The sequence below is a fragment of the Misgurnus anguillicaudatus genome, chromosome 18 (genome assembly GCF_027580225.2).
Source record: "Misgurnus anguillicaudatus chromosome 18, ASM2758022v2, whole genome shotgun sequence".
NCBI lineage: Eukaryota > Metazoa > Chordata > Actinopteri > Cypriniformes > Cobitidae > Misgurnus > Misgurnus anguillicaudatus.
This window is the reverse complement of record NC_073354.2, coordinates 24167699-24192585: the sequence shown is the minus strand read 5'-3', so window position 1 is coordinate 24192585 and position 24887 is coordinate 24167699. Positions and strand designations below refer to the sequence as shown.

Genomic DNA, 24887 nt, shown 5'->3' with positions numbered 1-24887 from the left:
CTCAAAATCACATATGGGGCACAGAGGTTCCAATGGGGGGGCATGCCTCTAGCCTAGCGCCGGACCTGTAGATACTATATGTGACCCAGTCTGTGAAAACCCATCAAAAATCACATAACAGTCGGAGCCGATGGTGTAGTGGGCAGCGCTTCAACATATGGTGCAAACGAGTTCGAATCCCGGCTCGAGGTCCTTTGCCGATCCCATAACCCTCTCTCCACCCTCTACTTTCCTGTCCTCTCTCAAACTACTGTCTATCAATAAAGGCAAAAATGGCACAAAAAATTATAAAAAACCACACAATGCACATTTTGCACTCACCTATCGGTGCATATTAATAACGAACCTTTTTTTAGCGCATCTAGTGGTGAACAGTGTTGGGGAAAGTTACTTTTTAAAGTAATCCATTACAATATTAAGTTACCCCCAAAAAAGTAACTAATTGTGTTACTTAGTTACTTTTCATGGAAAGTAATATTTATGTTACTTTTAATTTACTTTTGCGTTACTTTTTCTTACTTGCCTGAAGCTTGATCTCTTTCAGGCCTTGCAGGTGTTTTTACGACAGAAGTTCTGCATTCAGAAATTGCATATTTCCATCGCAAAATTGTCAAGCTCTGGCCTGCCATCTCCATTTCTGACTCAAACTGTTCCCGCTCAGGCGCGCATGCATAGAGTGTGTAATTCTAAGTGACTATGTTCAGTTTAATTCAGTACATTATTTAATTCAACTGAAAAGTAACTCGCATTACTTTTTAAAAAATATTAATCTGTAAATTTTTAAAGTAATGCGTTACTTTACGTGTTAGTTCAGAAAAGTAATATTATTACGTAATGCACGTTACTTGTAATGCATTACTCCCAACACTGGTGGTGAGATTGTGAATTGCAACCAACTTTGATTTCAATGCAACGCAATGAGAAGCTACGGTAGCTGCCACAAGACAAACATGTCGTTGTCTGAGACAATGTAGGGACAAACAGGCTCTTTAAAACAGTTTGTTCGTTTAGGGCTACTGTAGAAACATGGCGGCAACTTCCATGTAGGGGGACCCGCAGTGTATGTAGATAAAAATGGCTCATTCTAAGGTAATAAAACAATGCAGTTCATTATGTTAGGGGTTTATACACCACTAATAATATAGTTATGTATATTATATTGAATTCCAGTCATGAGGTACTTCTAAAACTTAAACATTGCACCTTTAAATAAAATAAAATATGCCATTGACTTTAGAAAAGGTTTTATTTGGTCAATGGCACAACTGTTTTCAGTTGCCTCATAATAGCTCTTTATTTTTCTATGATGATTATTTACTGTATCATTGACCCTGACCAGTAATCTTCTACACTAGGCCGGTTTCATGTCTCATGTTATACTGTGGTGCCTTCATTTCGAAAACTCCAACTCAAATCAATATTTCATGTCCAATTATTTATGTATCCAGCAAGCAGCCACAGAATAAATGGAATAGCAAAGTCGCCTGGTCACTATCAAAACAAACATCTTGCATGATGCAATTACAAATTCATAAACAATCTTGTGTTGCTAAAGCTGCATGATCAACACGGTAAAACAAGCAATGACACTGTGTTCTGTCCTTTATTTACTCTTTTAAAATTTATATTGAGGGGCAGCTGTGTTGCAATAAGCATTTGGGGTCCGGTTCATGCTGGTTCACATACACACTTGCACTATACATAACCCTGCTGTTTTCTATTGTGTCACAGACACACCCCTCTCATCTCATAAGAGATGGTAAACAAGCCACGAGAGGGGTAACGCGATGGGGTGGGGGAAGAAAATGTCACAAATGTTTCATTTCATTACTCAGAGTAGCAAACTGTTCTGAACTGTTTCTTAGCTTTACGCACCAGGGAATGTACAAATGTGATCAAATGAGCCTTCCCTTTTTTAAACAAGGTGACATTGTTTTCAACTTTAGTGCAATGTAACACTGCTAATTTAACTACACTGTTCAGAAGTGCGACAGTGGCTTGGTTGGTTTTAAAATAGAACAGCTTTTGCCACTACTGAGCTACTTTTGCCATGTATGTATTAGATTAACAGATTGTGCACTGTAAAAAACAACAACTTGGTTTTGCAAGTCAATTCAATCTACTATTTAAAGTTTTGACTTGTGATAAGTTGACATAACTTATAAAAACAAATTAAAATTGATTATGCAACTTGAAACTTAATTTGTCAAGTTAAATTAACAAAAAATATGTTGATTTTAATTACAGTCTATTCAATTTAATGTTCTTTGTCAGAAGCTTTAATGTCTGCCAAATATTGCTTTTATAGACGGTTTTAGCAGAAACAACACAAATGTAAAACACGTAACTTTCGTTAACTCCGCTAAGAATAAATAACAACAAAATTCATTTAAAGTAGTTGAATTTAGGGCTGTAACGATTTATCGTGCAAATGCGCGTTTTCTCAATGAATGAATATGAATGAATTACGGTGAAATGCCGCCACATCCAAAAGCCAGGGGGCGCACTCGTGCAGAAACGCCACTTGTTCCACAGAAGAAGTAGCGTTACAAACCCTATTCCAGGAAATGTCTACAGGAATATGTATATCGCTGTTCTTTAAACTGTTTCAGTTATTTTCATGATAATAAAGAATATTTTTAATGACTTTGTTTAACGAGTGTTGCTTTTTCAAATGCACGTTATAAACGACTTGGACTCATAATGATTTTAGATTGATAACGGACTTCTTACTGACCAAAACGCCATAGTACACGCACAAGCTGCGCATGAAACATAGAATCGCGATGCAGATTCGATTTTAGACAGGCCTTTTTAATGGGACACGCGATATATTGTTACAGCCCTAGTTTATTTATATAACAAGCAAAATAACACGTAGATTACCTAGGAAACCAAAACATTTGTTATTTTCAACAAGGTATTTGTTTAAGAGTTCAGTTTCTGCAACTAGTCTGACCATTAAACAAAAAGAAACCGGAAGCAAAGTTCAGACCCGACGTGTAATCACGTCACCGCACGTGCATCGGATGAAACGGTCTATTATGATCATTTATTATATATTTATATTGTTGTATGTTTTCAAAACAAATACAAAAAATCCGAGTTGCTTTCCCAACACTGGTAGCCACTAAACGTCTCCAGCGAAATGTGTCCTGACAGGTGGCAGGTGTATTTGGACCATTATATCGCCTTTCCTAACAACTGACAGCTGACCACACAAAAACAAACAGACACTACAAAATTGGTCCTCGTGGGCCACAGACTGTCAGACAGCATGAGAGCTGTAAAATGTTCCTCTTTTACAACTCTCATATGTAATAAAACAGGAGTCTTCTGTCTTTTTCAGAGAAGAGTGTGTTATTTATTGTAGAAGATAAAGTTACATTTTAAGCTTGCTTTATATTTGCGCATACTAGAATTTTATGCATTTATGTACATGCTTTTTTATGAAGCTTACATTGCGAAGCCAATAAAATAATCATTACTGATGTAAATTGTCATATATTTATAGATTATAGTTTAATGGTAACACTTTAATGTTTCCATTTGTTAATTAACTACATTAAAATAATAATACATTAATACATAATACATTTTTCTCCACCTGTTAAAACCCAGCTAAAGTCATTTTTTAGTAATTGACTGTTTCTTACATAAAATCATTTTACATAATATAAGGGGGAGTGCAAACCAAAGCTTTTTAACGCGGCTGAAAACGGCAGGCGGACGCCGAACGCCAGCTTTTTCTTAGCCGAATGCCAGCTTTTTTCAGCGGAGCGCTTTGGTTGCTGTGATATTTCTGCTTTGTTTATCAGTCATTGAACGATATTCCGGTTGGTTGTTGTGTTGTTTATCCCGCCCCTCCCCCACTGTGATTGGACGGCCGTGTGAGGACTGACATTGACGAGCTGAGCTTTTCACCCCCAAAGTTGCATATCATTCGCCAAACGCAGGCTTTTAGCGTGAAACAAAAAGCTAGCTGCTTGCTTACTTGAAAAGCGGCACGCTTTCATTGGACACAACTGAAAATATATGCCAGCATAAAAGCTTTTGTGTGCACTAGTGTTGTCAAAAGTATCGATATTTTGATACATATCGATACTGAATATTTAAAACGATGCCAATACTCTTGTCCCGCGGAATCGATACTCCTTGACGAGCTGTGCGTTGTTTTTTTGTAACACCAGCTGCGCGTTCATGCTCTCTCTCTTTTTCTTTTAAACGGCGCCCACACACACAGTGCACGTGAATGCAGTGCTCCGCCTCCTCTCCTCGTCTCGTTTGCTCTGGTTTAACAGTACAAGAAAGACACACACAGTGCACGTGAATGCAGTGCTCCGCCTCCTCTCCCCGTCTCGTTCGCTCTGGTTTAACAGTACAAGAAAGCCAAGCTGTAGTGCTGCATGGAGGTGTTTTCGGATGCCAGTTAAATAAACATGGGAAGCCGGAGGACACAAGTGAAGTAAGCTAAATATGCGTTGCTACAGAGCCGTGTGCTAACGCCGCTAGCAAAGCACTGAAGGACCGACACGCCAACGAAAGATTGATAATCATCCCAAAGTATTAATTCTAGACTTACCAAATTGTTGTTGATATGCGTGTTGTCACGTTTTTTGCCTGTAATGATCCAAGTTAATTCAATCGCCTCACAGTTATCAGACTTAGGAAATTAGACAGCATTTTAGCTGACAAGAAAATACTTTTACTGTGTTAAAAAGTAAATGAACCCAGATACTGTTGTGCTTTAAGTTCACAAAAACATCTCATTTATTAACCCTTATGTCGTTCAGTGAGGTATATTTTCACATTTGCACTATAATCTGTTTATCATATAAATGTTAATGTATTAATTAACATTAACAAATAAAAAGCAATACATTTGTTTAAGTACTTGTTTATCTTTTTTTACTATGCTAATGCTCAATAGAGAAAAACTGAGATAATGCTGCTAAAATTATTCTTTTTTTACCTTAAATGCCATTGCTCTAATTTATTTTGTATATTTTGATATATTTCATATTTTGCTTAAATATTTAATATATCTACTGTTCATATGTTCATTTATTAGTGAGTTATATGATTAGTATGTTGTCCCATTTTTAAAATAAAGCACAGCAATGAGATTTTCAGGAAAATATCGAAAAAGTCTCGGAACCGAAATCCCTGTCATGGTATCGTGACAACACTAGTGTGCACACTTCCCTAAAGAACATTGTAACTTTTTTTAAGTAAAATGTAACTTTAAAATCTTAAATATTGACGTATGGTCATGTCAAAGATTGAAATGAGATTGAAATAAATTATTAAAATCAAACTTCGATGCTCCTAATATTGTAACTAAATCTTTAGCCTGGATTTTAGAGACAGGGTCACATGTGTTTTTTTTTTTACACAAAAATCTGTGACTCCCCTGGCTGTGTGTGTACCCCCAGTTAAAACTTTCAATATTTTCCATTCGGATAGTGGATAGTTTGTCATATGACATTCTGGCTTCTTCCTTTGTTACTATTAGAACATTATAACTAAGATTAGACCTATCAGTTAGATAACAGTATTCTCAAACACATGCACAGTATCAAATGCCTTGGCTATGGTCTATGATAAATGTGCCATATCTGTTTTAGCCTTCTGCTTGCCTTAACTCCCTTGCTAAAATATAGGAACTGATAGCTCTTAGTCTGGACTGTTTAAACATATTATCACTAAGAGAACTTCATATTCGGGTTGTTTTGAATACGTGCTTGTCTAACAACTAAATCACACTGTGGCATCCATTTTTGTCATGTGTATCATTGTAAAATATGGAAGCAATGTCAAGTACAGCAAGCCTGTTACTCAACCCCAGTGACGCTGAAGAACACTGCCATGAAAAGGTCAAACAGAGTGCAGGCCATAATAATTATTAGACGTTAAAGGGGACATATCATGAAAATCTGTCTTTTTCCACATTTAAGTGCTAGAATTGCGTCTCCGGTGCGTCTATCAAACTAGAAAATGTGAAAAAGATCAACCCAGTAACTTAGTTTTGGTAAACCATTGTCTGCAAGCATCTGAAAAAATAGGTCATGGAAATTTGGCTCCCGTTGTTATACCAGAAGGGGATAATACCACCCCGGACATTTCACAAGACAAATGTCAAATAAGTATTTGGTGTACCCAGAGTACCTATGTGACGTTCTAGCTCAAAATTCCATATAGATAATTTATTATAACATCTTAAAATTGCCACTTTGTAGGTGTGAGCAAAAACGTTTTTGGGTGTGTCCTTTAAAATCCAAATGAGCTGATCTCTGCACTAAATGGCAGAGCTGTGGTTGGATAGTGCAAAGTAAGGGGTGATATTATAATAATAAGATCCCCTTCTGACATCACAAAGGGAGCAAAATTTCAATGACCCATTTTTTACATGCTTGCAGAAAATGGTTTATCAAAACTAAGTCACTGGGTTGTTCTTTTTCACATTTATTAGGTTAATAGAAGCACTGGGGACCCAATTATAGGACTTTAACATGAAAAAAGACAGATTTGTCCCCTTTAAAAACCATGAATACTCTCTCACAAATCTTAGGTCCCCCCAAGCACAAACGCCGCTTGACTCTCTAAAAAATGATATCAGATGCAGCTGTTCTGTGTTTATTTAGGTTTGTACATATAGTACAGAAAACACATTTTTGAGTGGTTGTGTGGTATTTGGGATGTGATTTTAGGAATACTTAAATGGATGAGGTGGATGCAGAAGAATCTGCCAAAGACGCAGAAGAATCAGAGGTTTAATGTCTCCCAGGCATCAGTGCAAACAAAAAGTACTCTGCTTTCCTAGAAATTTCTGGGACAACTCCAGCCATATGGTCCACACCCCCATTTCCAAGACCTCTTCCATTTTCTGCGCCTCTCTCTTTCTCTATCTCACCATGTTCTTTGCACACAGGACACAAACACATTTTAGTATTCCGGAGGTGTGTGTCTTCACAACCAATCACAGAGCGCTCATGCTGTGCACCTCGACCAATAGCAGAAGAGTGAGGGTGGAGCCACCAAGTGTCTATAGGCGACAGTGCATGTTGTTTTTCTATATACCCCTCTTTACTATCATATCCTCTTACTGCTTATATTTTTCCTCTCTCTCTCTCTTGATATATTACAGTCATTAATAAGATGTCAGAATCTGGCATTAATACTAAACGTCTGCTCATGAAGGCATACAGGAAACCCACCTCTCCCCCCACACGTGCACTGATGTTAAGTTATTAAGTAAACTAGTCGGAGGGTGGGGTCAGCCCATAACTCCAACTGAAAGTACTATCTGTACTGAACAGACCTTAAAAACACCTGGCCGATGGAGTCAACACACATACAGTGAACGGTATGTTCAATGTAAATTAATACTAGTAATAACGGCAGCTGGTCGCAAAAAAAATCTGGCATGTTTATCAAGACCCCAACTTAAAGTTGAAATTATTCTATTATGTGACAATAAAGAACTGTATAGTGACTTGACATGACATTCTCAGGAAACAAAGGATGCTTAGGATGTCAATAATTTTAGCGGTACACAACGTCTGACCAACAAATGCCACGACTGACCAATCAGAATCAAGTATTCCATGTAATGAAATGGTTTGTTTCACTGCCAAGCATTTATTATTTAAGACACAGATAAAAATCATAACCCATCTCGGGTCATTCTAGGCTTCGGAGTCATTTAAACATGTAGGGGAGAGCGGGGCACAACCTAACGCTTTTTGGTTTTGGCTCAATCATTCAAAAACTATTTGAGTCTGATTAATTATATTTTTACACAAGCAACACACACATCTCTGCTACAAATGAACATTTGAAGTTTGTTTCTAGTACTTACCATTCTTGGACAATTACACCAAACGTGACAGAAGTGCAAATGTTACAACTTACCCCATAGGTGGAATTAATTGTAGGGATCGACTGATATGGATTTTTTGTGCCGATTCCGATTTTTGTTTCATCAGCCTTAGCCGATGACCGATACAGGCTGCCGATTTTCTTGAGCCGATATTTGGAGCCGATACTGCTTTTGCTCACTCAGTTTACATCATAAAAATGACACAATGATGATGCCAAATGTTACAAGTCTCAATTTTTTTAAAAAAAGTAACATTTATAGAACTTAAAAAAAACTATATTTAACAAATAGTAAACACAGGTGAGGGTGCTATGGAACCATCTTTTGATGTTGTCATGGAAAGGTTGGTTGTTTTTAGTCACGTGACCTGCAATCGCTTGCGGCTCCCAGCACTCTGTCTGTAAATAATGCCGGGAAAAAATCTGCGAACACGGCAGCCCCATATCGGCCGATGCCGATACACATAAAACTCGCAAATATCGGCCCGATATATCAGCTGGCCGATATACCTGTCTATCACTAGTTAATTGTAATAGGCAGGGGGTTAGTTGTAAAACTTGCTTAAAATGAAGTTTGCAGGCAAATATTTCAATACTATTTTGTCTATATATACTTGAAGTGGATATTGTTAATATATCTGTCTATAATAGACAGGTATCCACACTGTATTCATTCATCCAGCCCTTTTCTAACAATAGTTCAATTATAAATGGATACAAATGTCTAAATATGTGAGAAAAAGCAGCACAATTATGACAAAACATTTTTTATATGTGACCCAGTCTGTAATAACCATACTACAGTTTCAAAATCAAATTCTGAGATAATGAGCATCAAAGTCTGATTTTAGCCATTCATTTCATTATGATTTCAATCTTTGACGTGACCTTATTCAATCAAAATTAAAGATATGAACAAAAATAAATTTGACACACGAGTTTTGATAAGACGGGTAAATTTATTTTGTTGGCTTCAGCAATCATTCATGTGTAGCCTATTTAATACAACGGCAAGAATTACGCTAACGTTAGCGGTTTTCATATCGCTATTGCTGAGGGGTTAGTTGTAACACAGCTTTACAATTAACCCGCTGGGTCAAAATATTTTCAAGCCCACCAAAAAAGTTGCTAGGAGCTGCAGACATATTTCAAACGATGCAATGTTTTAGTCAACAAGACACTGATTAATATGACATAGCATTGGATTTGGTATCTTACACACCCAACTTAGAAACCGAAAAAAACATATGATGAAAATATTTACTAAAAATTGACTTGCATACCACCAAAAGACTTCATCAATAACTCTCGTTCATCAAAAAAATACCGGAAACTAAAACAAAACAAAACGCTCAACCTTGTGCAACAATGTAAACAGTCCATGTTACAACTAACCCCGCGTACCCCTACCTCTAAACCAAATGCTCAAATTAGATCACATAAGGTTATAAGCAACTTAAGTTTGATTTTAACAACACGATTTATACCTCAGTCAAGACATTTGCAAGCACATTTGGTTGACTAAAAAGACTTATTAGCATTTATTAGGTAACTGCTACGTGCCATTATACTGCCAGCCACTTCTCTACTAAGAGAAATATGAACACAATATTCATGCAAGTTAATATGACTCTTTTTGAAGTCATTTAGCTGCAAAATTGCTCTGTGTAACCATCTAAACTCAACTGACAATCATTTAATAAATATAACTAAAAGTCACATGAAAATCTCAAGACTGTCAGAGCGCTGACCACAGAGCGTCCAGACAGAGAGCATGCTGACAGGTGACGCCTCCATGGTCTGTCACTCTGAAAAACACCTAATATGCGGACACACAAATGGCCCGACAGGCCACAGTTCATGCAATATTGTGTGATGTCTTTTTATGTTCTTCCCTAAATGTGCACAACGTATTGGTGAGTGACTCAGCACCAGCTCTGACACACATGTTGCTAAATCGGGGAAAGAATTGGGCCATTGATTAAAACCAATAGAGCCAGTAGCTTCAGCAATCCAGACCATCTCGCCAAGCTTAACCTTGAAAATGCCATGGCAGTTTTCATGAGCTTAAGTTGGCGCAGACCTGTAAGCTAATGTTAGTTACTTAATTCAGGTTGGTGGCTGAGAAAAGGGGAGTCCATACTATTAAAAGGTTCTCAGTAGTATAAAGTCTCGTTTATAAATCAGCCAAATAATATTTTACTATATGTAATGTCAACAGGTATTGGTTTAGGGGTAGGGTTAAAGTTAGTCAACAATAATTAAAATTAGCTTTATATAAAAAGTCTGTCTCCATTTAGCTACACCCGTATGTGTGTGCGTGTGTGTGTTTTGCTATGGAGGTGAAAAATGCCATGGGTTTAGAGAGACATAAACGTGGCTAACATCCAGGTTATAAAATTGATAGCTCTGTTTTCCATTCTTTTTATACTCCTGACTCTCTTGCCCTTTCTCTCTCTCTCTCTCTCTCTCTCTCTCTCTCTCTCTCTCTCTGACCGTAATTCATCTTACTCCTTCTAACCTTTTATTTGGCTTCCAAACATTCAGACCTTCACAGTCTCCCCGCATGAATGACTTGGACATTTAATCTTAGTTCACTCCTTTATTATTTCAACTTCTTTTCTATCTCAGACATCAGAGTTGGATCTTTGCTGTATACCCAGAAATGCCAAAATGTTTGTGCTCCCCTTTCTTTTCCCACCCCTTAGTTAACTTCAAATTCAAGGACCTTTCAAGGACTTTCCAGGTCCAATACCCTCAAAATCAAGCTCTAAATGTGGGGACACATTTCAATGGGGGGCGGGGTTACGTCACGTTAACTTTTAAGATACATTGTTACAGTTCCCTTTCGAGGGAACTCGCACTGTGACACTTTGGGGACGCCTCCAGTGCGTCTGAATGTGTAAATCAAATTCAACCAATGGTGAGGCTTAACCACAAAGACAGGGTGAATTTTTTTTGCCAAAGACGCCGTAACAGAAAGGCAGGAAGTATGGCAAGGGAAACGCAGTGCCTCGTTCCCTTCTCAGGGAACAACAGTCACATACGTAGCCCCAGACGTTTTCATGTGTCAAACACAACTATGCAAAAAAAGCATTTTGGTATGAATCAACATTCGCATACAGAAGATATAAGCATTTAAAGCGAACAGTTTAGCACGTGTGCTTAAAAAGTCTAGAATTTTTATGATATTATCCTACACTACACAGGGAATAATATTGGATTTTTTTCCAGAAAACTTGCATAAAATAGATTCAAGCACTATGACCTGTATCTATGTATGTATATTTTCTAAAACTTCCCAGGGCCTTGAATTTTCCCCCCAGATTTACAAACTTTCAAGGATTTCAAGGAACCGTGGGAACCCTGAGTTTTAGCGTGTTTGACCAAGAATCTTGCTGATGCCTCTATTGTTACTTTGTCTATCTGTTCTGTGGAAAACTGTACATTTATAGGTGATATTTATATTATTATGAATAGGTTTTTCCATTATACTCTAACTGTCTTTCCATGAAATCATTTCCATGAACATAAAATTAGTAAAGGAAACTGGCGTTTTAAAGGAAGTAATGATCATTCCGGTCTAAAGCTGGATACTGGGATCAAAGCAAAAAATCTTATGGTCACTCTTAAAGGGATAGTTCACCCAAAATAAAATATCTGTTGTTACAAACATATCTTTGTTCTGCTGAACACAAAGGAATATATTTATAAATCAACCAGGAAACAGAAGCACCATTGACTTCTATAGTAGAAAAAAACTACTATGGAAGTCAATGGTGCTCAAAAACGGTTTGGTTACAAACTTTGCTCTAAAAATCTTACTTTGTGTTCAGCGGAAGAAATGTATACAGGTTTGTAACAACATGAGGGTGAGTAAATGATGACAGACATTTCATTTTTGGGTGAACTATCCCTTTAAATTAAATGATCATGAAGTCTTGGAGAAACAAAGAACATCAACTCAAGGGGCTCTTCGGTTTTAAGTGGCCAAGTTCAACAAAACCTTTTAGTTCATTAGAGGTCAATGATTTATTTGTATCGTATGCCTCTAGTTTTGTCTTTATAAATGAACTGCTTATAGGCCTTGACTCATAATGTCCCACACACCACTGTCACCAAACCCTCCATCCTCCAAAAGATTTCTTCATTTTACCATCCCAACCGGGTCTATTTTTGTTCTCTATTTTACATCCCACTATTGTGATTTCCATATTTTTACCCTTTGTCATCAGTATGCATTATAACACCAGAAAAGTTCATTTGTGCAGGAGAAACACCACTTCCTCTTTGGCTCTGGTTGCACGTGGCTTCTGTGGCACATGTGGCTCACACGGCATTACCTTTTTAGAAATCCAACAACAAATATTTTACAAATTTCTGTAGCACTTTTAACACGTGCATGTACAAATGTAACAAAATTCACAGAGACTAAAAACCTTCATACGTTTTGAGGTCATGTGACCCAAAAGATGATGTGTTACATGTCCTGCAACATGCACTGTTCAGAGTCTCCAGCTTCATTAAAACAATGCCCTCCACTTCCAAGGTTATGCAAAGAGAGATTGAAGCTGTTTATGTAATAACTTACTGTCCTTAGGCCGACTTAAATAACAAATGCGAATAACTAAAAAGCACCGGAATGGTGGAGCTGATCATTAACTTTTAATTAGGGCTAGCGTTACAAAGCACTTCACAGAACAGAGAAAAACACTACATTTATGGTTTATAGATGGCTGGATAACACAGTTTCTCAGTAAGGCACTACGTAGGGTCTAGAACCTGTTGCTTTGCTTAGTAAAACAGGTATTGTCTGGTTTAGACTTTATGGATTAAGGTAAAAGCCCTTACCCCCAAACAAAATACACACACACATATTTAGAAGCTTCATATTTATCTTTAAGCACAAGCCATGGTTTACTGTTGATCCTTACACTCTTTTACTTGCTGTGTGTTTGTCATCCGATCCTCAAGCTTTTAGACCAGCTTGAATGCCACTGTGATCCGAGACATGCGTGTGTGACCCCGGGAGTAAAGAAATAAGCCAGAGACCTTCAAGCATGCAGGTCAAGCTGTGGAAATTTCCGCTGCATTAACCGCACGGCAGTAATGTTGTAAATAAATGATCACAGGGCGCCCCCTGGTGATCACATTTCTACATTATGGGAAAAACTTGGTTTGGTGGAAGATCACCAGATCGCAACAGTGCTGTTGAAAATACCCAAACACATGCTTTATATAACATGTGTAATTCCATTTTATTGTTGTTTTGAGTATAAGTCAAATCTGCTCAATGGATTTGACTTGAAAAACAGCTCCCTCCCTGACCATGGGGACGCGCATACGTCTATTAAAAGACAAACTTTTATGTGGAAAATTTCTAGATTATTCCCAACCCAAATCCTGCATGGATACATGTGAATGGCTTTGTATTCATTCAGTCTGATGAATCAATACCAGATGGGCTGTAATCTGAGCCTTGTACACAGCATACAACATACAACGCACAGTCTAACGCACGCTCAAACTAAATTTGTTTTCGTTTCCTTCGTTGTGTCTCAACCTATTGCACTCGTACCACTGCCAACATCTATCAAGGAATTCTCTTGATCATCTCCGCTGCTATACTCGTCCTCTGCATTCCCCCTAATCTATCCATGAGGTTTTTTTTTGTAGAGGCATTAACACAATACACTCATGAAGGCATTAACTACACTTATAATACTGCCAGACAGAATCAGCAGGGGAGAGATAATGTCCCATATAACAACACCATTACTCTCCAAAAATCCACAGTGTTAACTGAGTGATTTACATTTTGCCCGCTGCACAAAGTGTGAAGTGTTTTGGGAAGCATGTACGTTTCATTCCAATTTGTTTCCCTCTATTTCTGGAGCAAGGACAGTTTTCACATCCAAATAGGCATTATTTTTCCAAGGCAGAACAAATCGTCAATTCCTACAGCGGAGAGAGGTTTCTAAGGATTTTCCTCAGTGAAGTATCACAAACAAGTCCCCCTCCCCAATTGTGGGGTTGTTGTTTTCAAAAGCCTCATGCTGTTGTGTTCCTGCGCTCCACAGTCAGTTTCCACTTATTTTCTCTCTCTCTCTCTCTCTCTCTCTCTCTCTCTGTCTATATATATATATATATATATATATATATATATATATATATATATATATATATATATATATATATATATATATATATATATATATATATATATATATATATATATATATATATATATATATATATATATATATATATATATATATATATATATATATATACATATATACATATAGGTTACAGAAAGCCATAGTAGTGTATTTGTTGTCTATGGATGCTTTGATAAAGATTCACTCCCTCCGGTCTTCAATTAGCTGTGGACCTTGTATGTATGTATGCATGTATGTATATATGTATACTATGGCTTTCTGTAACCTTTTATCCATAGGCTGATTCATTCTCTCTGTATGTAAACTTATCTGTGCAAGTCATTTTTCTGTGATTTCCTGTTTTCTACATAATATAAAGAACATTCGATGTCAAAGATTGAAATCAATATTTGCTCCTTTAATGCTCCTAATCTCCTGATTATAATTAAATTATAAGACTTTAGTCTTATTTGTTACATCAGTTTTGTGTACATCTTTTCTAAAGGTGGTTACTTGTAACAGAAAAACAGAAAACAGGCCTTATGGGCATCTTACGTAATTTCGTCCGTTCAGACCAGTGGACTGACAATAACCTGAATCTGTCTTTCTATCCACAGCTTCTCAGGGCTTATCACTGCAGAAACATGCAACACTGCACATAAATAAACACACTCGCACAATGAACAATGGTCAGGACACTCAGGTGCCATGCACGCCGGAGGACAAATCCTGTCCTGCATGTCAAGAGTTATTTTCTGCAGCTTTTACAGTAACAAAGTAAATCCCATTTCAATTTACCAATCATCATCTTACTTGGATTATTGCTTTTTGATGTTGTTTATTTGTGTAAGTCCATGCCTGGCCTGCATCTGTGTGCGGTACTGTCTAGGTCAAAGGTCAATTTCATTACTTTCCCCTGCGGCTGCAACCTTATTTAAGTCTCGGGCCCTTGAATCCCATAATTCCGGATATCACAGTAGACGGCTTAACGCTGATACAGTACGCAGAAGGGGTCGAAAGGTCAACATAAAACAAGGGAGAAACATCCTGTTATCTAACAAACCACAAAGCAAGCATCAAATAGTATAAACAGAAGTATTCATGCATTTAACATTTCATTGTAGATTTTTTATTATGTCACAATTTTTTTGCAGGCCAAATGCATCATCATACTTGAAATAATTCACTCTGTGTGTATGTGTGTGTGTTTGCATATTTTGGATAATAGACATAGTCAAGTGAGATTCCTGGGTAATTAATTGCATGTTAGTGTCAACTACCAAACTTGCTGATCCAGAAATATATAAAATCAACAAACCAAAGGGCCAAAACCAAAACTATGTGTAAAGGTTTCCACATCAAAGGTGTGCGTATTTGTTTTAGACTCAATGGTAAGCACCTTAATTATCTGCTTCAGGTGTGTTTGATTAGGGTTGGAGCTAAACTCTGCAGAGACACTGGCCCTCCAGGACCAGGATTGGTGACCCCTGTGGTAGAGCTTTAAAGAGCACCTATTACATTGCTAAATACACTTATTTTGTGTATTTGGTATAAATACAATGTGTTCGTGTTGTTTATGGTTCAAAAACACAATATTTTCCACATACTGTACATTATTGTTGCTTCTTTATGCTCTGCTACCCTAAAAAGGCGTGGATGTTTTACACAGCGCATCATTCTGAAAAGCGCAGTGTCCTCTGATTGGCCAGCTAACCAATACGTTGTGATTGGCCTGAATACCTCTAACGTCAGCCAGAAATGTTCCCCTACTTCTGTATTTGGAAGATTAGCTCCCAATGTAATACTGACAGGAGTTAATATTGTCTTTACTACCTTATCAATACGGTGCGAACCTGATCCAGAAAATGCAGAAGACCAAGCTGATCGATCAACTTTACCAGCGCGGTTTGAGCAGAACGTAACAGATTGGTATGGTAAGGGTACTAAAAGACAAAACCATGTCTGCATTTGTGATCATATAAACATTACATCATATTCTATGCGAATATTTTAAAGGCGCTCTAAGTGAATCTGTGTGACGTCACTTTTTGTTGATGTTTGAACTGTTTTCAAACAAACGGAGCGTAGCTAACTCCTCCCCCTACCTCTCCCTTCCGTGCTTTCATGAACGCGCCCAACCCCCACCCCCAAATCCTTCTTGGCGTTTATTGGCTGAAACACTTTGTTATGGTTTCTGGTGTAGGTTTGGCCACTTTGTTTTTATTGCAGTTTGTGGAGCCTGGGCTGTCTACAGAGATCACGTTTTTTTATAGTTTGATCAGCGGACAGGCAGCAAGCAGATAGTGAGGAGATGTTTTCTGTGCGTAACAAAAAAATGTTATGGTCTAAAATGCGTGAATTCGCTTAGAGCACCTTTAAAGGAAATTTTAAAATACAATGATACACCCAAAATTAAAAATCCCAATTCTTCATAAATTTCAAGCCATCGAAACATATAAGGTCAAAAAAATTTACTTGGCATGTCTGTGTTAAATCATTGACCTGTATGGTTAGCTTCTTTATAGCTTCTCAATCCAAATGGACAATATTGTGTTAAATTAAACATTATAGCCTCTTCCACATGTTTACAACTCTTAAATGTGTAAATCTCATTATTATGTAATGATTGCTTTTATATTTTTCTGTTTTTAAAATTAAGGTTTGGTCTATATATAAGTAATATTGTGTAAGGAATATTTGACGACTGGCCATTGAGTTATTAGAAAATAATGCACACCCAAGGTGGTAATGCAGCACGACATGAAGCGGAGTGCCATGACACTGCAAGTGTGCATTATTTTCAAATAATTCAGAGGACAAAAGTCAATTATTCCTCTTATACCACGGTTACCACAGACATTGCTCTAGTAGTTATTTTAAGATATTTGACAGCTTGGTGTGCGATTATCGAAAAATAATGCATACCCGTGAAACATTTCTTAACCACTCAGAATAAAGCATTCAACAGCCCGTGGTATAATTATAACAAATTAGTATGCATTAATATGATTGGCTGTTGTGAAACAATATAAGTTAATATAATTTTCATACCTATTTAGTTCTTACCTGAACCACCTGGAGCAAGCATATGCATTTCTCTCTGACATCTTCATAGGGACATCTTTTGGAGAGCATCAGGACATGAGACAGTAGAGCGTTAAGGTCACTGGACAGACTGACATTTATGCCTGAAAGAGCAGAGGAGTGCGTGTTTGGTATGGGACCAATGTTCTCGATTCTCTTCATCACCTCCTGATGAATGATCTCCATCGTTGCATGTCTGGAGCTTGCATCTCGACTGCCCAGTGTATCCCATCTTCCAGCAGCATCGCTCACATCCATCACTGTATCACTCTACTGTTCATTAACTAAGAGACTGTGTCATAAAAAACAAAAGATGTGGCAATTATTGAAACAGCTAAATTTGACCTAAATCAATGAAAATTCTTAGACAAATAAAAGATGGGATGTGCAAATAACTTATCAAGCATTAATAGTATAATTAGTATTTATATTGTACTTAATGACTCACTAAACAAAAGTTGTTTTCCATACTCTCACTTTTGAAAGAGACTGGCAAAATTCCCAAACCACTGATGTCTATAAAAAAGAAAGTTCTCTGTCTAAAGGTTTTTACTTTTTGGTTGAAAACAAAGCTGTGTTTTACCACAAAACAACAACTATTATTGCATTTCGGCGACCTTACGATTTTCTAAGAAAAACCGTTAAATAATAACGATTCAATAGGCAGCTGGCAAATCTAACCATCTTCTAAAAACTCCACAATGACCAAAGCTGCAAATATGTTGTTTAAATTAAGAGAGAGCACAATTTAAAAAGAAGAGTGCAAAATTTGTTAAATGACAATACTCACTTATTTCACATTCTCTCTTGCGGTCCCCTCTGTCTTACTGGGCTTCAGTCTTTAGTCAAATTCAGTCCATTGCAAAGCGACTTGAGTTAACAACCGATTGACAGGTGGAGCAGTCCAATAGTATTCCAGAAAACAACAAATGGGCGGACACTTGCATTCGACGTACCAATCAACGATTAAAAAGGCGTTTCTTTCAGTTATCTCCTCACGGCGCTAATAAAATGGGAATTGTAGTTTAAACGCGCTATGATCTCCTTGCGTTCTTTAAGGCGGAACTACAACTACCATCATCCACAACAAACCTTGGTCAACTGCAGAGGCCCCGCCAGCACTTGTTTATCTCAAAACCTTTATGATTAATGCAAAGCTTTCAACAGATATTCAGCTATCTTATTCAATGAAAATATGTGAGCTAATGCTTAAAAATGGAAGAGGTGTGACTGTAATTACGACTCATCCTGTTTTGCAAATATTATGAAAGCATTAATCGTTGTTTTTTAAGTTTTTTTTATCATATCACATTATAAGGAATAAAAACAAATAGCATAATGTTGACGTTAAACACGAATTGGTAATAATGCAAATAAACCAGCATCTAAGAATTAAATTAAAATTAATAACTTATACCATGTCATTATCCTTAAGTCCTGGAAAATTCTTAAATTGTTTACGATCCAATTTTTTTCTGATCTTACAAGCCAACACATTTAATTGTTTGTCTTGAATGAATAGCAACCAACAGTGTGCACTAATGCTTTGTATTTCACTGTTCATACAGATTTTTTTCAAAACATGTGTAATTAAATGAATATAGAGGGGTTTTTTGTCTGTTTGTTTGTTCTATCTATTTTAATCTGCATGTCAAGCATATTTATTAACAGTTTTTTTTCTGTGATTTTTTTGTTTTGCTGCGCAGACTGATCTGGGTATGACATCACAATACGGCCAGAGAGGCTTTCTCGCGATACTAGATGTCATTCACCGATGGGTCTGCGCAGCGCCGCATGAGGTTGAAGACGGCGTTTACAAATTAAATTTAAACTATTTTTTCAATTGATTGGTACCATTATGTAAAAACAAATTATTTGGATATTGTGCAAAGTATATAGAGATTAATATAGATAGATTCGGTTTTGCTGTAACTTTGGACTTGAGGATATGTTTTTTTTTTAAAGAAAGCACACGATTTTGATTGCATTATTTAAAATAATCAGATAAAACTGTTAATGGACATATAAAAAAACAAGTCGAACACAGATGAGTACAGGCGGAACCACTGATGGCGGGAGCAGAGGAGGGAAATTTAAAATACGGAAGAACTGGGTGGCGCTGTTGGCTACTGTTGTTGTTCACGTAGCTAACGCAGCTAAACCAACTGAGCTAATCTTCATCTTTACATCGATCAATAGTTTGTTTCATTTTATGTGTAACGCAGACATTTATGCTTTATGGACCATTTACGAGATCAGGTATATATCATTTATACCGTTAAGCTTTTTCTTTTAGATGTTGTCATTGTTGATTGTTTGTGATGTTTACATATTTGCGTCCGTTAGCCTGTGGGGGAATAAATCCGCAGTTCTCTTTGTCAAAACAAACCGAATTTTCGATTGACGAAGTCTTTCCAAAGATATGAAGTTGTGAGCTCTCGGGGTTTTGACAAGCCGTATTAATATTTTTTAATGTATATAATATCAGTTAAGTATTACATTTTGCCATTTGTTTCTGTTTCTAAATTGCAGACTTTAAATCTGGACTCGCCGTCTAAACAGAGTTACGTTGGTAGTTTTTACATGCCCCCAGAGAAGCTCTCAAGACCCCTGTACATGAACACAGTGTCGCATCCACCGGACAGGAATATATCAGGATTACAGGAGATCAGCCCACAGGTTTATCGTACGGTTCCTGATGCTGGAAGCAGAGGTGAGCCTTGTTTACCTACTTGAAAGAAATACTGTAGTGTTTACTACAGTAAACTCTAATACCATACCACAATTTACTAATACTACTATAGGCTGTTTTAAATGGGAAAGTAGCTACTCAATAATTCACTTCCCAAATTATGTCAAAGCATTAAACAAAGCTTTTAAATTCAAATCACTTCAGCAGATCTATTAAAATTTCAAGTGTTTATAAATGGTACATCACTGTTAAGATGAAATTCAACCCAAAACGTGTTTTGTATGTGAGCAGCAGTGATAGCAGCCCTGAAGACGCTGCAGGAGAAAATGCGACGCATCGAGCTGGAGAGAGCTCAGGCAGCGAAGAACGCCCAGCACTTCTCTCAAGATGCTCAACTCCAAGTTAATACTTCTGCACAGATAGAGATTAACTCCAAAGAGAGAAAGAATGAGTCCTCACAGAAGAAAGGTAAAAAAGTATTTTACTGTATGTTTTTATCCAATAGTTTTTGTCAATCATGTATTATACTTGAAATGGTTCGAACATACTATATTAATGTGTACTACTAAGCGGTCATTTTCTCTTTAAGAGCTGGCTTCAAAGCTTCGTTCTGCAGAAACGCGCTGTTCTCTGCTGGAAAAACAGCTCGACTACATGAAGAAAATGGTGGCGTGTGCAGAGACCGACAGCATCACTCAGAGGGAAAGACGGGTGAGCAGAATACTGCAGTCGAACTTGGGCATAGAGGTATTGTGTTTGTTTGGTATAATTTCAGTTCTTGCACTGTTGGTTCAAATTAAAGGAAAACAGCACCGTTTTTCAATATTTTACTATGTTCTTACATCAACTTAGATAAATTAATACATACCTATCTTTTTTCAATGCGTGCACTTAATCTTTGTTCAGTGCGTTGTGGATGTGTTAGCATTTAGCCTAGCCCCATTCAATCCTTGGGATCCAAACAGGGTTTAGAAGCCAACAAGCACTTTCACGTTTTCCCTATTTAAAGACTGTTACATGAGTAGTTACATGAGTAAGTATGGTGGCACAAAATAAAACGTGGCAATTGTTTTAAGTGGATAAAAAACTAGAACTATATTATATGGCAAAAGAGTACTTGGTTTGCAGCACTTCGACCTCAGCTTGCAGTAATATCCTGACTACTCTCGCTCAAACTTCCGTCAATATTATGGCGCCTGAGGTCAAAGTGCTGCAAACTAAGTGCTCTTCCACCATACAATATAGTTCTCATTTTTTATCTGCTTAAAAAATCGGCACTTTTATTTTGCACCACCATACTTACTTATGTAACAGTCTTTAAATAGGGAAATACATGGAAGTGCTTGGTGGCTTCTAAATTCATCCCTGTTTGGAACCTAAGGAATGAATGGGGCTAGGCTAAATGCTAACACATACACGACGCACTGTACAAAGATGAAGTGCGTGCATTGAAAAAAGATAGGTATGTATTAATTAGGGCTGTGTATCGCCAACAATTTCCCGATACGATACATATCCCGATACAAGGGCTTCGATACGATGCGCATCACGATACAAGACTATTTTTAATTACATTTTTGTTCAGAATTTAGTAACATTATTATTATTATTATTAGCATCATCTGTTTATTGTACATTGAATAAGCAGTGTTTTAACAGTTGTGTTTTTGCCATTAATTTATTAGGTTCTGGGGTAACTCATAGAAATACTTAAAATCCCAGAGTTAGTACTTAACTTATGTTTTTTTAAAAGCAGTTTTACAAAGATGGTGCCTTACTCTAGGCATTATATTTGTCTCTCATTATTCTATATCTATGAATATATCTATAAACATGCAGTCAGACTTAATAATATTTAATAGAAATCAGATTATTAATGTGACAGCTATAGTTTGAAGAAGCTCTGTATCTCTTCTCCAGGCGTACACTTTTCACATACAAATCTTTGTCGTGTTTCTCATCAAATGCGTTAGTGCTGTTTTATAAGAAAGTGGCTAATAAAGCCCTTTGCAGTAATATAGGCCAAGATATCTGCGCGTTCATACTGAACTCATTGATTTTAAATACGCGCGTGCGAGAGAGAGAGAGAGAGAGTGCGAGTACGCGGCTCGCTATGCAGACACGTGCGCCAGCGAGACAGACACGCAAAGTGAAAGTATACCCCGCCACCTTTAACTCTACGTAGCCTACCCCGCGGGATACATGCTTCCTTTTCATATGGATCACGGATCAACAGCGATTCGTCACGTTACTTTCAACAGTGCATTCGAATCGATACGGAAGGTGCTGTATCGATGCGCGCATCGTCAGCCGTCCATGACGATGTATCGTCGTATCGATATTTTGAACACAGCACTAGTATTAATTCCTCTAAATTAAGGCAAGAACATAGTAAAATATAGAAAAACAGTGTTGCTTTCCTTTAAAAAGGAATTTAAGTTTGCTTTAAAAAAATTTAGTTAATTCAATTTGAGTTTACTTATATTTTTAAGTCAAATCAACTAAAATTTTTAAGGCAACCAGGCAACTTACTTATTTAACTTGAACCAACATTTTTTTACAGTGTGAAATTGAAGTGTTGATTGTTTTCAAAGTGGTCATGCCATTTGCATTGGTTGAGGCAATGTTGGACTTAGTCATACAGAAACCAGCTGTCTTGATGCTTGGTGTTAAAAAGATTATGAATTAATCTACACATTCAAGATTCAGAGTTTTCAGCACTGTTCATCTTTTTTCTATTCTGATTGGGTTTTAGGAGCCAGTTTGCAAGGAGGGCACAAATACCGACCTACAAATACAGGCACAACTCAACAAATTGGAAAGACTTGAAAAGGAGTATCTCAAACTCACCAGTACACAATCTGAGGCTGAGGTATACACGTATGATATATATAGTACTATGCACTCATTTGGCAGGGGAAAAATAACAAACAAGATCGTTTTTTTAATAATGTTGTCTTATTTTTAAAGAGAAAGATTGAGCTCTTAGAACAGAAGCTTTTATTGGAGGAACATCAGCGTAAACTTGTCCAGGATAAAGCAGAAGAGGTAATGAAATTACTATAAAACACATTAAATCTGCCCCTGATAAGCAGCTTTGTTTGAAAATCAGTTTTTTATTGATGCATTATGTCCTCAGTTGCAGAGAGATTTTGAGAAGAATCTCCTCTCGCTTTCGGCTGCTACACGACCCAAAGGCAAGAAAAAGAAGGACAAGGCCTCATGCAGGGTGAGCAGCTTTACTGTAGCTCAACAGATAATTGCTTGTGATGCCAAGGCTGTAGGTTCAATTCTCAAAAAATACTGGTGCTGAATGCTAAACACATGTATAGCTTGAATGTAACAGTGGTCGCTATAAATAATAAAGGCATCTTAAATACATAAATGTGAATTTAATGTAGGAACTTTGTGCATTAGTGTAGAATGAGCATAAGGTGGCAGCACATACCGAAAATAATACTGAAGATATATTTGATGGTAATGCTTCCATTTATTCTTTTATATAATGTGGCATCAGAAGTCCCCCTCAGTGAAGGCGGAGGCCGCCCCACCTCAGTTTCTTCCTAAGGCTAAACGGCTACCATTTGTAGCTGGAACAGTAAGTATGACTTTATCATGACACAGCCTAACTTGGTTTTGATTTGCAGGTTTATTCATACACATTTTTTTAAAAGTCCAAGAACAGTATAAATGCTATATGCTATTAATGCTATTATGCTAATTGTTAATTTTGTCTCTCAGTCAACCAGTCCCAGTCACTCAGTCAACGCTAATGTTCAGAGTGTGTTGCACATGATGAAGCACAGGAACCCCCGGCTATGCGAAAGAGTGAGCGCCCTGCAGAAGTCCGCTTCTGAAAACCAGAGGGACCAACGTGAACCTCAGTTCTCCCCCGACAAGGCAGCCTCCGCCCTGGGCAGCCTCTCTGAAATTCTGCTTGCCCTTCAGGATGAACTGGGACAAATGAGCTTGTGAGTAATGTCATTCCCGATGTGGATGTGTAATGGTTTAGGTGATGTATGAAGGGTATAATGGCATATTTCGTGTGTGGCAGTGAACACCAGGAGCTGGTCAAGCAGATAGATGAGACTGATAAACGAGAACTCAGAGACGACCTCGAGAGAGAGCTGGACTGCCTGGTCAGGAGAATGGAAGAAAAAGCAACTCAGATCTCCAAACTACGCAAACATCAGCAAACAGTGAGTTTGTACTTTTGCAGTCACATGTGTGCATGTGACAGTGTCTACAGTGTCTGCAAAATAAATCATATTTTAACTCCGAGCTTGCTTTCTGAATAAAATGTGATCGAATGAAAAGAGTCTTTATTACGCTTATGACATGGTTTTGTAATGAATTGCTCAAATATATATAAATAACATCTGACTCACTGTATCATGAATCAGGAACTGTTTTGTATAGCTCGCCTGCAACCACTCATGGAATAAGCTGGTATGGTGAATGGATGGATATTTGGAGGTTGTACAGAGGGGGTCGTTCCCTTCTGCATGAAACACTGATGTATACCAAGCATTTATGTCTAAAAGTGTTTGTTCCTCTAGGTTCAGAAGCTTGCCCAGCCACCCAGCAGCCCCAGACAAAAACAGCAAAAGCAAGCCAAGCCAGGCGGCACAGAGGACAAAACAAGAATACAGAGTGGAGTACAAGCCTTCCCAGTATCCCCAGTCAAAGCCTCACCCAGTAAGGGCCAGAAACAGTGCAGGACCAGTCAAGAGTCTCTGAGGCTCCTCCGAGAGACGCAGAAACTGGGTTCCAGTCTCCGGAGAAAGGACATCACCTGGGAGACATAGTCTCTCTTCCTGTGTTCTTTAAAAAACATCCTGGACTTCAGCAGAGAACAAATCAGAAGGACACTGGAGGGATGCAAGATCTATGATCATTGTCCTTTTTTAAAGACGATAACAAAAGATTGTATTAATCTGCATCAGAATTCAACATCATTTGTTTTACCTCCATGATGTAAATGAGCTTTTTAATTTATTTTCTTTCTGATCTTAATACTTGTTTGAACAATAAGATAAAAAATAAAATATTGACACATTTTCAAAGTA

At 37.4% G+C, this 24887-nt stretch overlaps 2 protein-coding genes across 4 annotated transcripts in view; one reads left to right on the top strand and one right to left on the bottom strand.

Moving 5' to 3' along the window:
• The window catches only part of sesn1 (sestrin 1), a 52295-nt gene extending 34235 nt beyond the window's left edge, over nt 1-18060 (bottom strand). The window contains exons 1-2 of the mRNA XM_055185950.2: nt 17917-18060; nt 17109-17418 (exon numbers count right to left, since the gene is read on the bottom strand). Coding sequence (XP_055041925.1) covers nt 17109-17384 — 276 coding nt within the window. The 5' untranslated portion in view covers nt 17385-17418; nt 17917-18060. The remainder of the gene's footprint in view (nt 1-17108; nt 17419-17916) is intronic.
• A 1065-nt stretch (nt 18061-19125) lies between these two features.
• Nucleotides 19126-24887, top strand: cep57l1 (centrosomal protein 57, like 1). Of its 3 annotated transcripts, none has more exons than XM_055187082.2 (11): nt 19126-19385; nt 19659-19839; nt 20110-20286; nt 20408-20565; nt 22574-22690; nt 22789-22866; nt 22958-23047; nt 23339-23416; nt 23560-23789; nt 23873-24017; nt 24378-24887. In XM_055187082.2, the coding sequence occupies exons 1-11, from the start codon at nt 19365-19367 to the stop codon at nt 24624-24626; spliced, it is 1524 nt and encodes a 507-aa protein (XP_055043057.1). In that variant the 5' UTR covers nt 19126-19364; the 3' UTR covers nt 24627-24887. The 3 variants fall into 3 exon arrangements, with proteins under 3 accessions (XP_055043057.1, XP_055043056.1, XP_055043059.1); XM_055187081.2 differs by having other exon boundaries at nt 19130-19385; nt 23336-23416; XM_055187084.2 differs by having other exon boundaries at nt 19131-19385; nt 20408-20529; nt 23336-23416.

Bases quoted from the DNA above. Each gene is read 5' to 3' on its own strand.
- cep57l1 (XM_055187081.2), top strand. From the start codon at position 19,365: ATGGACCATTTACGAGATCAG. The intron at 23,048-23,335 runs GTGAGCAGCTTT...ATGTGGCATCAG, and splicing joins AGGACAAGGCCTCATGCAGG to AAGTCCCCCTCAGTGAAGGC. The intron at 23,790-23,872 runs GTGAGTAATGTC...CGTGTGTGGCAG, and splicing joins GAACTGGGACAAATGAGCTT to TGAACACCAGGAGCTGGTCA.